Consider the following 15728-nt stretch of genomic DNA (forward strand, 5'->3'; position numbering starts at 1 on the left):
AGGGACCAGATATAATCCTCAAGGGCACACCCACAGTGACCTGCTTCCACTAGACATGCCCCACCTGCCTACTACCCAGTCACCCATTTGGATTATTAATCCATCAAATAGATTAATCCAGTGATTAGGTAATAGCTCCCATGATATCATCATTTCAACTCTGAACATTCCTGTGTTGCCTACCATGAGTTTTTGGGGGACGTCTCATATTCAAACCATAATAGAAGTCCACTATGAGTCTCACTGGGCTAAAATTAAGGTGGCTACAAGGTTATGTTCCTTTCTGCAGATTTTAGGGGGGAATTCTTCTCCTTGTCTTTTCTAGCTTCTAAAGGCCATCTACATTCCATGGATCTTGGCCCCTTCTTTTATTCTCAAAGCTGGCAGCAGTGGATTGACTCATTCTCACACTGCACTATCTTAAGCTCCTCTTCTGCCTCTCTCTTCCACTTTTAAGGACCCTTGATACTACACTGAGTACCATGAATTATCTGGAATATCTCCCCACCTAGGCAAACCTACTTAGGCATGCAACCTGTTAAGGTCTGATGTTTATGTCTCCCCCAAAATTCATACTAGGTTGAAGTCTAATTGCCAACATGATGGTGTTAAGACATGAGGTCTTTGGGAACTGATGAGAGTATAAAGGTGACACCCCCTGAATGGGGTGAATGCCCTCACAAAGGTGGTCTGAGACACCTTATCCCTCTACACTATGAGGACACAGCCAGCGGCAAACCAAAAAGGAGACCCTCCCCAGTATCAATCGGCCTTGATCTTAGACTTCTAGCCTCCAGAACTATATGAATTTCTGATCTTTACAAGAACTCAATCTGTAGTATTTCTATGGCAGCCCCAAATGAAGAAGACACAACCTCAATTCCCCTTTGTCATGTGGAGTACCACATTCGCAGGTTCCAGAGATGAGGACTTGGACACATTTGAGGGGCCATCATTCTCCCTACTATACTGACAGAGTGGATGAAGGCAAAACCTGAGACCCTAGAAAATTATAGAAAGGGTCTTTAAGAAAGTGAAATTAAGATGACGCCAGAAAGATGAATCAGTGTTATTCAGCTGGACACAGTTGTGAGGAGTAGGCCAAGGAGGGAAGTGAGGGAAGGTGGACTCCCATGGAGCGCACACCCCGTCATGTGGAACTGAAGGCCTAGTGTTCCTGGCTGGAGATGAATCAAGGAGAAAGTGGCAGGATAGTCTGTAGAGACAGAAAGGGGCAACTAATTTACAGCTTTAGAAGCCATATTAAATATCTGGGATATTATCCCAAGAGAAATAAAAACTCTTTAAAACTTGACCTGCATTGAAAAACCATGTGGGTACGTTCAGAAAACTTCCAAGAAGTTGCAGCAGTCTCTCTTTGCTTGGGCTCTGATGAGAAAAAAAAAACCAGCAAAAATAAATAGTATGACACATTTCATGTCTTTGGTTATAGGGAAGAGTGAATTAAATGATGATAGATTCTAAATTTCACTAGGCACACATTGTGACTCCTTTTGAATGTGTACCACTTAACCCATCTCAAGTAATTTTTGTAACTGTGACTCAGCAACTCCAGGCTCATCTTCCTCTTTTCTAATGAGTATCACAGGCTTCCTTTCTTCTTTTTCCCTGACATCCAGAATATCTGTTTTCCCCACCCAAGACGGTGACATTCCCATCCCTGACCCAATTTTCAAACGAATCTTCATCTTCATTGGCCACACCAGCGTTTTCGTTTTCTGAGATGGTATCAAGTAGGACTTGGATGTAATCCTGCAATTTTGACGTGCTAAGGACCTGGGTGTTGTGCTCTCCAGCTGTAGGATGCTGAACTCTCCTCTTTTCGTCAATCAATGCAGTTATTTTAGTTCACTTTACTGAGCTCTGTACTAAATGCAATGACTTAATTACTTAATTAAAATTAATTGAAAATTACTATTAAGATGATTAAACTGTAGCATATTTTCATCACCCCCAAATCTCTCTTTTGCCCTATATAGTCCCTAAAACAAAAAGGGACAATAGAACACCATGTCTCTGAATGCTTCTTTGTGTTCCCCAAAATCTGGCTTAATTCAGGGAGCAATGAGAGCCAGCCTGGGCTAAAATGTCCAGATACTGGGAACTAAGGTAAGTCAGTGTTACCTGTAAAAACTTCTTTCTTGCATACACACTGGACAGCTACCTCTTGGGATACTGGTCATACAAGCAAACTAAGCCAGCTTTAGTATGAGAAAATTGTGTTTATTTGTATTCTTCTAAACATGCATTTTGTAGAAGACTTTTAGCTATTGCTACCAAGTCAGATGTTAAAGATTAAGGGAGAAGTGATTGCAGAAAAGAAGTGGCAATTTTAGTGTCATGAGGAATTTTCACTGATTACTGAAAATCTGACTTAAGCTATAAACACTTTTCTCATGATAAAATAGGAACATAGAAATGGATTGATGGGGTATCTGGTCTTGTCGGTTGCCTATAAGATATTTGAAAAGGCATTTTATAAGACAAACAGTCAACTGTGTAGGCAAAATTGACACTCGGTACAGCTTTTTGGACTGCTAAGCTAAAAATCCACTTAAACAGAAGCCACAAAAGACAACCATGTTATTAATGGAGTCTGTATTTTTTAGGAGAAGTTAAAAAGTAGAAGAGCTTCATGCATTCAGAGAGCTAACTCTAGAATAAATGTTTCCTCAGGTCCCCCAAATTTCCCCCCAAAATACCCACCATGACTGTTTTCTCCTCAGTTATATATACCATAAGGTTTTTATCTGACACAGGAATTCAGTCAGTGGTGGGAAGGTTAACGAATACAGAACTTCAGCAATGACAGGCAAAAGGGACTAGCGGGGATGGCATTTAAGGTGTAGGTTTTACTCCGTCATCATACCACTCCACAGGGCACGCCAATTATGAACCCTTGCTCAGACATGGTTTATCGGGAAAAATTAGTAGATGAACTTTTGTGGTCTCTCACTTTTTAAAAGTACTTAGGACACAAACTATATTAGCACCACAGTCTGCCTTCAGTAGTACACCTAAAATGTTTTCAGGATGAGAGGCGTGGGCATTGCATTTAGTTGGAAAAATAATTCTCTTTGCAAATGTGAATCTGTATTATTACTAACACTGTAGGTCAGAGATTAGGTTTTTAATGATATTAACAGTAGTCTGATAAACATTTAGAAGTCTGGCATTGAGAAACAAAAGCTTATACCCAACTAATATTTTAATTAAAAAATAATCAGTTTCTATTAGCTTTTAAAAATTCCTTTACATTTATTTATCCATATAATGTTTATTTATTTCATGCCTTTCATCTCACTGAAAATTGTCTGCAGGCTCTTTGATTTGGATAAGATGTGTGAAGTACTGCTCTTGCCAAAAACCTCAAATTACTTCCTCAACCCGCAAAGTAGTGGGTTTGTGCTTATTTGGAGATCAGTTTTAAAACTATCTGTACTGCCTTGGATGTCACAATTTTATGTATAGCATAAAGAAGCTAGCTCTGATGATATTTTCCTAAGAATAACAAAAAAAAAGAAAAATTCTTAGAAACAAATGATAACAGAAATAAAACATTGCTGAGAGCCACAGCTGAGTCTGAATGATGCATGGCATTTTTGCCAGAACCGAGTGGTTGAGAGGTGACGCCAGCAAGCCATTGAGATGATAATGGTTATGTTAAGCTGTGTATGTTAGACCCCTGCTGCCCGCCTGGGCCTGCTACTTTGGAGTTCTCTTGGGGATTCCCGGAGAGTTCCCATTGGTTGGGGAAGTGCCGGAGGCGGGATTTCCGGTTGGTGTGTGGTGTGTCCCCAGAGAAGGTGTGTGGCGTTGCAGGGAGTGCGAAGAATAAAGGAGTTCTTGTTTTGAACCTACAAGGCTGTGTGGCGGCTCGGTTATTTTGTGCCCAGCCAGACTGTGGCAAAACATGAAATTCTCTGGCACAGTATGAAGACAGCTCTAAGAGGGAAGTTTATGGCTTTGAGTGCCCACATTTTAAAAAATACCAAGTAAATGATCTAATGCTATACCTGAAGGCATTAGAAAATGAAGAGTTCCAGGATATAATTAATATCAGAGATGAAATTGAGAATAAAAAATTACAAAGGATCCATTTAACAAAGATTTGGTTCTTCAAAAAGATAAGATTGGTAACCCTTAGCCAAACTAACTACAAGAAAGAAAGGATTCACATCAATAAAATTAGAGATGAAATAAGAGATATCACCACAAACACTCCTTTTTAAAAGATTTTTAGTTGTAGATGAACACAGTACCTTTTTTTTTAATGTGGTGCTGAGGATCAAACCCAGTGCCTCACACGTGCTAGTCAAGCACTCTACCACTGAGCCACAACCCCAGCCCCATCATTACAGTAATTTCTAAAGTTCAGAGTATCATTAGAAACTATTTTGAAGATTTATGCTCCAATAAATTGGAAAATCCAGAAAACATTGACAAATTTCTAGACACATATGACCTGCTCAAATTGAACCAGAAATATATGGAAAATATATTATAAAGACCAATATCAAGATTAAAGTAGCAACTAAAAGCCTTCCAACAAAGAAAATCCCAGGACCAGATGGATTCTCAGCCAAGTTCTACCAGAACTTTAAGAACTCAAACCAGCCTTCCTCAAATTATTTAATAAAATATAGAGGGAGTGAACACTGCCATTTATATTCTGTGAAGCCAGAATAATCCCAATTTGAAAAATCAAAGACACAACAAGAAAAGGAAACTACATACCAATATCCCTGATGAACACAGAAAAATCCTTAATAAAATACTAGCAAATTGCATTGAAAAAGACATCAAGAAGATGGTACACCATGATCAAGTAGGTTTCATCACAGGGGTAAAAGTTAGGATCAATATATGCAAACCAGGCTGGGGTTGTGGCTCAGTGGTAGAGCACTTGCCTAGCATGTGTGAGACACTGGGTTCAATTCTCAGAACCACATAAAAATAAATAAAAGTCCATTTTATTTGGCATATATATATACCAATAAATGTAATTCACCATGTAGATAGAATTGAGAACAAAAATCACATGATCATCTCAATAAATGCAGAAAATCCAACACACATCCATGTTAAAAACACTGGAGAAATGAATGATACAGGGAACTTAAACATTATAAAGGCTTTATACAGCAAACCCAAAGCCAACATCATACAGAGATGAACAGAGAAAAACTGAAAGTATTTCCTCTAAAACCAGGAATAAGTCAAAGATGCCTACTCTCATCACTTCTATTTAATATAGTTCTTGAAACTATCTACAGTAATCAGACTAGAGAAGGAAATTAAGGCTACAAATAGAAAAAGAAGAAGTCAAATATTTCTGTTTGCTAATGAGAAAATCAAATAGGACAATATCTATATCTAGAAGACCCCAAATATCCATCAGATGACTTCTAGAACTGATAAACAAATGCAGCAAAATAGTGGGATACAAGATCAACATCCATAAGTCACTAGCCTTTCTGTACTCCAAGAGTGAATGTACTGAGAAAGAAATCAGGAAAATAATCCTGTTCACAAAAACCTCAAAAGAACTTGGGAATAAATCTATCCAATAAAGTGAAAGACCTCTACAATGAAAATGTAGAAAAGCAAAAAAGAAATCAAAGATTTTGAAAGATGGAAAGGCCTCTCATGTTCTAGAATAAAGAATTAATATTGTCAAAATGGCCACGTAATTACCAAAAGCAATATATAGATTCAATGTGATCTCTATCAAAATACCAATGACACTCTTCACAGAACTAGAAAAAAAACAGTCCTAAAATTAATTTGGAGTCATGAAAGAGCTATTATAGCCAAAGCAATATTAAACAAGAAGAGTGATGCTAGGGCATCATAATACTTGGTCTCAAATTATACTACAGAGTGACAGTAACAAAAACAGCATGGTATTGGCATAAAACAGACATGACTATCAAAAGACTTGATTAGAAAATAGAGACAAACCCACATAGATACCACCTGATACTCCACAAAAGTGCCAAAAACATAGGATGGAGAAAAGATGGTCTTTTAAACAAAAGATGCTGGGAAAATTTAATATCCATATGAAGAAGAATGATGCTAGATCCCCGTCTTTCACTCTGCACAAAGGTCAAATCAAAATGGATCAAAGAATTGGGATTAGACCAGAAAGTTTGCGTGTGTAGAAGAAAACATCAGGACCCTACTCCACCATAATATTGGCACAGGTACCAACTTCCTTAACAAGACCCCTAAAACTCAATAAATAAAACCAAAAATCACTAAGTGGCATGGCATCAAGTTAAACACTTTCTGCACAATAGATAAAACAATTAAGAGTGTGAGGAACAAGCCTACCTAATGGGAGAAAATTTTTGCCAGCTACACCTTTGACAGGGGATTAATCTCCAGAAAACTTTTTCCTTTTTTTCGGTATTGGATTGGCATCAAGAACAAAGACCAAGGTTTGTTATCAAAAGAACCTGAGAAAATCAATAAATGGAGCCTACATTTATTTGGGCTTGTGTATTCAACAGTCCAGGGTAAGCTGGATCCATTGTTTGGGGACCTGTGCTGAAGAGTGTGGTAGAGCGAAGCTGCTTACCTCATAGTGGCCAGGAAGTTAGGGAGAGAGATGAGAGCGAGAGAGAGAGAGACTGGACAAGACAGACTGTTCAAGAATATGACCCGAGTGACCTAGGGCTTCCTCCAGCCGAGCCCCACATCCCGAGGTTTCCACCACCTCCCAGTAGTACCACCAGCCTCTCCAAAACCCTTAAGGGATCAACCGCATAATAATTTTTTTTCAATATCCTTTTCTTTAAAACACCCCTTAGGGATGTTAGAAAGCTTCCTTGGGCAGGGAAGGAAGTGTTACTCAGAAGAATCAAGACTCAGACCTGTCCTCAAAGAATTATAATAGACAAGTTTTTGTGATTCAAAAATAAATTTATTCTACCCTGTGAAGTTAAAAACATAACTGATCTTTCTCATTCAATTTAGATTCCCATTTTGGACACTTGGGACCATAAGAATCACATTTTTTTAACTACTCCGGTCAATGTAAGGGAGACTCTATTGAGGTCCCAAGGCCATACATGGCTTGGGGAGGAGGCCACCCTTTGGGAAAAGGAGCCAGTGGAGGGGTTTTATTGACCTCTTGGGGTGGAGGTAGCTGTGTGGCCACATTTCTTCTTGTGGCCCTTGACAGTCCTTGGGGCCCAGGCAGGTGTAACTCTTGCGACAGATGGTCTCTCCCAGTTGTACTCTGGGCAGGTTGGCCCAGGGAAGGCGCGATGCTGCCACCTCGCAGGTGAAGCACCAAGTGCAGGGGACACTGTCTTGATGGCTTGATCTGAGGCGCCGCCATCCTCCCGCGTCTGCCTGCAGGTACAGATGCAGCTGGTCAGCTGGGGTGTTCTGCTGGTCTTGAATTTGGGCTCTGACATTCTCCATGGTGTCATTGGGCTCGAGCTCCAGGGTGACAGTCCTTACCCATGGGGTCTTCACAAAGATCTGCATCTCTGCGTCTACGGCTGGGGAAGCTCCTTGGAGAGAAAGGGCCACAGAAGCAGCCACATTCCCCCGTGACTTGACTAGGAGCTGACTTGACTAGGAGGCCAAACCCTTAGTACACCGTCTGCACAGTGACAGGAACTTGCAGATCCCAAACAAACAGTGAAGACACCAGTGTTTTTCAAATGTAGGGCCCGAACACTCTAGAAAGTAATTTCAGAGGTGAATAACAAGGGTAGGACCCTGAATGCTTTTGTGTTGGTGGAGCAAGAATGTGGCATACATGGCCAAGCCTGGTGGCACATGCCTGTAAGCCAAGCAACTGGGGAGGCTGAGGCAGAGGATTGTGCAAGTTCAAAGCCATCCTCAGCAACTTAGTGAGGCCCTGCCTCAAAATGAAATAAAAAGGACTGGGGATGTAACTCAGTGGTGAAGTATCTCTGGATTCAATCCCCAGTACCAGAAGGAGGGGAGGAAGGGACGGTGTGGGGTGGGGGAGAGAAGTAGAAGAAGGTGGTGGCACACATGAGAGGCTGACAGTTTAATTCCGTACAATCTGTGTTCTAAAGACTGCTGTAATTTTATGCAGGACATCCACCAATTCCTAAAAGCTCTTTATCTGCAATAGTATCACTTAGAAAAATTGAGTTAGAAAATAAACAGCAATAAAGTTTTTACATCTTATTTTCTATTTCTGTGGAAGTCACTTTCTTGCTGGAGCAAATATGGTGGTGGTAAAATAAATAGTGATGATTAGCTGCTGCTAATAAACTCCCACCTATTGAGTTCTAACTGGGTGTCAGGCATTGTCCCAACCAAACGACGTGCACAAATTCAATTTCATGCCAAAGACTAGTTCATGATATCAACACCCATTTCCCCACTTTACAGTAAAGAGATGGAAATTCTCAAAGAGTTAAATAATTTGTCCCTCAAAACAGTCAAGCAGGAATCAAAGATCATGACATGAGTTCGAGTGTGGAAATCATCTTTAAAAAGAAAGAGAACACTTATCCTGTCGCCAAAAATAAAGTTGCTTTATTCAGAAAGTGGAAGAAGAGTTACAGTTGCCCACATGGTAGAAATTCCTGCCCAGGTGACAGACACGGAAGCCACCCTCGGATGGCACCGAGCGGGAGCACCGCTGCTCTTCCTTCTGCAAGGCTGGATGCTGGCACAGCCGGGCACTGTCGTCTCTCAGTTACTGTTGGGACATATCAGTCTAAGAGAGTGCTCCTCACCGTCAGCAGTGATCACAGGCAGACGTAGGCTAAAGGACAGAGAAGAAGGTTCTGTATGCTTGATAAGCTTTGGAGATGAAGATGAAGAGGTTGCTGTGGAATTAGAGCAGCCAACTTTCCTCGTCTTGTCATGGTCTCCATGAGTCTTGAAGCTGTTACTTGCTCTTGGGTGGGCACTTCTGCTGGCAGGGCGGAGGAGGCTGCACAGGAGGGCATTTTTGCTGATACTGTCTAGGTGGGCATGGCTCTGGACACTTGGGGGGTGGGCATGGCTCAGGGCACTTTGGAGGTGGGCATGGCTCAGGGCACTTTGGAGGTGGGCATGGCTCAGGGCACTTTGGAGGTGGGCATGGCTCAGGGCACTTTGGAGGTGGGCACACTGGGGGTGGCTGGCAGGGCTGCTTGCACTGCTGCTGTTGATAAGACATCCTTCTAGAGTCTCAGAATCTGAAAAAAAAATATGACAGTGTTCACAAAAAGAGATTCCTACGTAGAAACAAGGCAATGATTATTGACATCAGGGGACATTATTTTTCTCTCCAAGTATATACTTTAATCTCCCAACTCCCCGTGTATGACTTTGTGACTTCTCCCTTCTGTTTTAGTAATTTGTTTCAGACTTGGGGAAAACTCCTTTTATCTCATGCAATTTTTACTAAGAAAATATCTGTTTCAAAGAATTAAATAATGTCATTTGCATGAAAATAAAATCTTTAAGAAAGGCAGTCACAAGCAATCCCTATCATTATCTCATAGAAAGTCCCAGTAGGCTGGCTAGGATACCAAGTATAGGGCCGTTCTGGAAGAATTCAAGGGTCTCACATCTGAATAGATCTTTAAAAGGGACACTAAAAAGATATGAAAAAGAGAAAAATGCTTCATTCTGTCCTTTTCTTCAAAACAAATCTTTCCTATCATCTTGCTTTTTTCTCTATGAATATCAAACTATCTACAAAACAAAAACACATCAATACAGTAAATCATTATGCTCCAGGGGTAAATTTCATTAAATAACATCTGTCCCACGATTATAATTTGGACCCACCAAACTTACCATCTCCAGATTCAATTCAACACTTGATAAGACAGAGAGAAAAGTCAGAGAAACTCAAGAAAAGTCAGATAGACTCACCAGGTTCTCCAAAGTGGATCAGAACTCAAGTACCAGGAGTATAGTATCCATCCATCAGAAGACCTCTTTATAAAGCCTGGGCTCCACCCAGGGGGAAGTTGAACTGCCTAAAACTGGGCTGGCCCAACAATTTCCTAACCAAAATGCAAATCCATCTGTAACTGGCTTGGGAGGGGCTCTGAAAACAAGTGGGAAAAATTCTGACCCAGGATTTCCTCATTGAGTTCAGTGCTCCTGATACAGAGGCCCTGCCTTAGCCGAGTTTCAGGAACTGGTGGAAGAAGTGGGAGGACTTGGAGGATTCTGACTGGGGAGCAAAGTTCCTCTTTCTTGAACGAGGACAATAATCCCTTCCTGTCTTGTAGCCTCCCCCAAATCTTTAAGCTACCTGACATAGTTGCTCCACATTAGCTGATTAAAATGTCGCAGCCTTTTCCAACTCCACTTTCTTCATACACTTTGCTCATGGGCTAAAAGGAAGAACAAAATGACCTGCAGGCTAGTCCCATTCTCTCTTTGACAAGCCATAGCAAGTCATGGTGACAACCATCGGCACATCACCTCTCCTCCCTGGATTTGAGTTTTTCTCTCTGAAATAACAGCTGTCTCTCAATTAGGATCATGACTGCACTGGACCATCTCTTGATCCCGTTCAAGCCTAAACCTTTTTCTGTCAATGGGTAGAACCCCAGATTTCAAAACATCTTGGCCTCTTTAAAGCTATCTTCTTTCCACTCGAGAAAAGCACTTCTCTCCCAAGAGAGTTTGATTTCAGAGTGGAATCCAGACTCCTTGGTATTTTTCTCCCCTCAAAGGTGTGTCCTGGAGCACTTTTATTTCTAAAAATGTTTTCTTCATCACCACATTAAGGAAATGGAAGCAAGTGAACAAAACCCACAAGCATTCATTCAGAATTTACCTACTGAACCACGCCTGTGTGGTCCCCTCGATGTTCACTACAGAATAGGACAAGATGCGAGAACCACAACATCATGTAAGTAATTGAGTAAATTTGGAAAGAAGAAAGTCTGAAATCTGAGAGACAATAGCACCCCTACATGTCGGTTTTCTCTTTCTTCTCAAATGGTTCCCCTCCACACACATTTTTTTTTTCAAACAGGTTTTAAGTCTTTGAAAGACAATAGATTTGTTTACACGCTGTCTTCTCCATACACTCTCCAGCGCCCTCCACCTGCTACATAATCCTGTCACCACCCAATGTTTCCCTCTTTTTCTGTTCAATTTGGTGTATTCTGTTCACTTAAGGCGTGTTACCAATGCATTTAGGGACAAGTCCTTTAATCTTTCTTTTAATTCTTCCTGCAATTGTAAGGCTAACTAAATATCACATACTAACATGTAAAATGTTGTTGCTAGAGTTTCCTTGTGTTGGCCAAATAATCAGGAAACTTTCCAAGAATGCTGTTTTCTAATTGGAGAAAGAACAGAAGAATGAGGAACAGGAAAAACTCAACTTTGAAACAGTCACCAGCTGAGCTCCAGAAAGTACAGGAGCATTCATCAACCTAGAATCTCGTCCTCTCAGGTCAGCAGGTTAGTTAGGTTCCCAGAACTGTGGCTGCTTCTGACAGGAAGGAAGAGCTTGTGGTGATCACACGCTTTGACACTTCAAAGACATGCCCATGACACCTCAGACAGAGCCACGGCTTCAGCACCTTGAGCCAGGGCACCACTGATGGCTCTTATGGGCCCACACTTGCCAAATGGAGAAAGGATAAAGTAAGGGACTCTACTCAACAGGTCAGGCACTGCCATACTTCACATCACAGCTCAAACATAAATCTGAAAATGTCCAGCTTCTGCCATTCAAAATGTGAGCATTAGCTGACTCCGTGGGATAACGGTGTCAGATGACCCAGTGCGGGTTACACAGCGAGACTCTTCCTCCGAATACATCCCACTCCAAAAAACTGCTAATCCTGAGAAGACAGGCACCCAAATCATGGCAGACCCGAGACATGAAGCATAGCACACTTCACACACACACACACACACACACACACACACACACAATGTGTCTTATCCGTCTGCATCACCAATGAACTTAGCTTTATGATATTTAAAATTCAATAGCCCTGAATTCAATCCTAATACTGGCTAATTTTCTAAGGGTTTTTACTATAAACCATTACTATAACAGGAAAGAACAAAATTTTAAATTTTTTTCTAATTCTTGACTTACTTTATCTCACGTTTTACTACTATATGATTAAAGAAAACAATCCCTGAAAATCAAGATTCAACAATAAAATGTGAAAGAAAAAAAATATAAGGAAATAGGAATTATGGAAAAATATTCTTGTCATGTTCAGATAAATGATAATGCAAGATCCCTTGACCACTTCTTTTGCTTTTATTCCTCAATGTAGGACTCACTCACCATCGTTCTTTTATAATCTTGCTAAAACAGAAAAATTATAGGATCTATATATGGTGAAAATCTTAAGACCATTAAAGAATGTTTTAGATGATTATTTAATATTAAAAATGTTCAAATTATAATAAAAACACTTAAGCATGATGGCATTTTGACTAACATACTCATTAAAAAGATGTGAAATAATGTAACAATTAGTTAAGTTATTATATCTGACTGGTATAATAACAGATGAATTCTGTTTTCTATTTTGCTTTTCAAAATAGTTTCCACCTGATGACTGGTTCCAGTAAATGTGATATATAGGCCAAATTGTATTCCATTGCACAATTAAAAAAAGATAAAATCCTATCACTTGTGACAATATGGATAGACCCAGGGGACATTGCGTTAAATAAGACATGTACAAAGAGACAAATACTACATGATTTCACTCATATTTGGAATCTTAAAAAGTTGATCTCATAGAGATCAATGGTAGAGTGGTTTATCAGAGGCTGGGGAGAGCAGGCAGGTGGAAGAGATGGGGAAAGATTGGTCTCTGGATACTAAGTGACAGGAGAAATAAATTACAGGAGAAACAAGAGTGGAGTAGAATAACAATGACGTGTTGTACATTTCAAAAAAAAAGCTAGAAGAAAAGATTATGTTTTCACCATGAAGAAAGGAGACTCCAAGTTACAGATATGTTTACCCTGATTTCAGTGCCACACAAGGTATGTGCATACTGAAACATCACATGGGACCTACCCCATAAAGATGTATGGTATAATGGGATGCCATTCAGTCCTCAAGTTAGTTCTGATGCATGCCACAACACGGAGGAATCTCACAAACATTATGCCCAGTGAACAGTCGGATACAAAAAGTTTGTATGATTCCATTTACATGAGATACCTGGGGTTTTTGAACAATTAAAATAAATAGTAATAGAAACAGGGGTTACCAGTGGCTGGAGGAGGAGGAGGAACGGGAAGTTACCATTTAACAGGCAGAGTTTCTGTCTGGGGTGATAGGAAAAGGTTCCAGAAATGGACAGCCATGATTGCTACATGGCACTGCAAATGCGTGCACTTAATGCTACTGGATTGTTTTCCAAATGATTTTTAAATGAAAAATTGTGTTATTTTTTCCATAATGAAAAAAGATTTTAAAAACTTAATACAAAAGGGATTAGAACATTAAGAATTTTCCATTAATGGCTTTTACTTATGGAGAGATTAGTATACTTGCTCAGAATATTAAAATTTATTACAAAAACTATCCTCTAGTAGCAATAGAAATATTGTTTCTATGTTACAGAAATTGAAAAAAGTAGTTTAAAATGTCTCATCAGGAGAACATGTTAGGCCCCCAAATTAATTTCAATGAGTAGCTTTTCTGCTGATAAACTCCTGCTCAACAAATAAGAAAAACATTGTGAAAAAATTTTAAGTAAAAAGCATAAGAATTTTTTTCACAGATAAACAAATGGTTAGTATATAATATGATACTCAAACAAAATAATTTATACAATATGAATCAAGAGCATGATGAGATTTATTTTTACCAATTAAATAAATATAAAAAAGTTAAATTCAGTCATGTCAAAGATTTAAGAGAATGCATTAGTGGGATATTTTTGGATTACTCATGGAGTGTGAAATAGTCTAGCCACTTGGGAAAGAAATAATGACTCATAAATTTATCAAACACATTAATATTAATTATAACTCAATTTGACTCCTCAGTATATTTAAAGGAAAAAATATTTGCCCATGTGGAAATATTTCATGTCATCACGATTGTAAGAGACAAACCAGAAGCAACTTAAATTCTGTTGAGAAGAGTATAATGTGCTATAGTCATGTGATGGAAATCATTACAATTAAAAAAAAAAAGATAAACTATAGTACAGTTACAGGCAATAATATGAACAGATCTTTGCAAAATAATATCAGTGAGAAAAGCATGTCCCAGAAAGCTACATGTAATTAAAGTCTTTCTTTCCCAAAGTTTTTGAACAATTAAAATAAATAGTAAAATAAAGTTAATAAAACAAGGAAATGAAAACCTATGACATAAACACAAATTTCAGGAAGATAAGGGGGATTAGATAAGCTGCTGCTACTTAGGTAGACCCAATTTGTCAATTCTAGTTCTCAATGGTCATATAAAATTCAAAATATTATTTTAAAAATATTATTTTAAAAATAATATGGCTCAGCCTTGTATGGACCGGCAGTTACAGAATATCTTGAGCCAAGGATTAATGTCTGTACAATTCAGAACTGAAGTTCATTTAGGGGAGAAATTAATGGTTCAGCTGCATCCATTCACCCCCATTAAATCCTCTTCTCCCTTGTTTTCATATCTGCCATGACTCAGAGCAAGATCCCACACTAAACCCCTATAAGTCTTAAAGTAGAGGTGAAAACTGAGTTGGCACAGTACTTGCCTAGCAGGCATGAGAAACAGTCTGATCCCCCAACCTGGGAAAAAAATAGAAGGGAAAGAAAACAAGATGAGAAAGGTAACCAAGACTAAGAATCTTCCCTACTTTTTATATTTGGCCTTTTTTAATTAACATTCTCGCTACAGCAAAAACTGTTAGCAACAGCTATGATAGCAACAGAAAAATAGCATTAAGTGGAAGGCACCTAATGAGCTAATTATAATGCGCACATTTAAGGAATAAGTCTGTGATGTAGGGATTATAGTCCTGACTTTGAAGTGGGAGAAACTGAAATTCAGAAGGATAAAGAAACTGGCCCAGGGTCACAGGGTGTAGTCAGTAGTGTATGGATTTGAAGCAATGAGAAAAGGTTGTTTTAAACCATTATATAGATCCAATTTAAGCAAGATGCATGAAACATTTAAGAACCTAAAACTCCAAGAAATGGGGAAAAAGATCCCCCCGCCCTCTCTCACACACACACACACACACACACACACACACACACACCACTACCACAAAAATAAAACACCGATCAGCTACAGTTGCCAAAATAAAAGCAGGGTTTTTATTTACTTAATGGGAATAAAATAAGAGAAACTGAATTTGCATTCAACCATAAAGCATGTTCTTTATTCATAACAGAGAGAGGAAGGAAGGTTCAGTGCCCAGGGGATAGAAATCCCCACCTGTTACAGACAAAGGGCACATAAGAGGGCTGTCTTTGTTCCTCTACCTCCAGCCTTAGGAGGCTTGGAATCGGGGTGGTTCTTGTTTAGAGGAGCAGTGTAACCATTTCTGTAGAGCAGCCACTTTTCCGTCACCTGGCACTCCGGGCAGGGTAGGGGTAAAGGTTCGTAAGGGCACCAAAAAATAAATAAAAGCATGCTAGTAAGATGCAGAACCCCTGGGCTTGGGAGACACATTTGTGTTTCATGTTGTGAAAGTTTCCAGGGGTTGGCTGAGCTCTTGGGGGGCTCTTCTGGCAGCGTGGGTGTTGCTGCA

The 15728-nt window shown here is 39.5% G+C and overlaps 2 protein-coding genes across 2 annotated transcripts in view; one reads left to right on the forward strand and one right to left on the reverse strand.

Moving 5' to 3' along the window:
• LOC308655677 (uncharacterized protein) overlaps positions 1-15728 on the forward strand; it is a gene marked incomplete at both ends in the record, with an annotated part of 357743 nt that overhangs the window by 209592 nt on the left and 132423 nt on the right. The gene's annotated exons all lie outside the window — the stretch shown is intronic.
• On the reverse strand, positions 8915-9187 carry LOC308655685 (uncharacterized protein; the record flags this gene model as incomplete). The annotated part of the gene is made up of 1 exon (XM_081305794.1): positions 8915-9187. The coding sequence occupies one exon, from the start codon at positions 9185-9187 to the stop codon at positions 8915-8917; it is 273 nt and encodes a 90-aa protein (XP_081161920.1).

The sequence above is a fragment of the Spermophilus citellus genome, assembly GCF_964194105.1.
Source record: "Spermophilus citellus genome assembly, chromosome: 9".
NCBI lineage: Eukaryota > Metazoa > Chordata > Mammalia > Rodentia > Sciuridae > Spermophilus > Spermophilus citellus.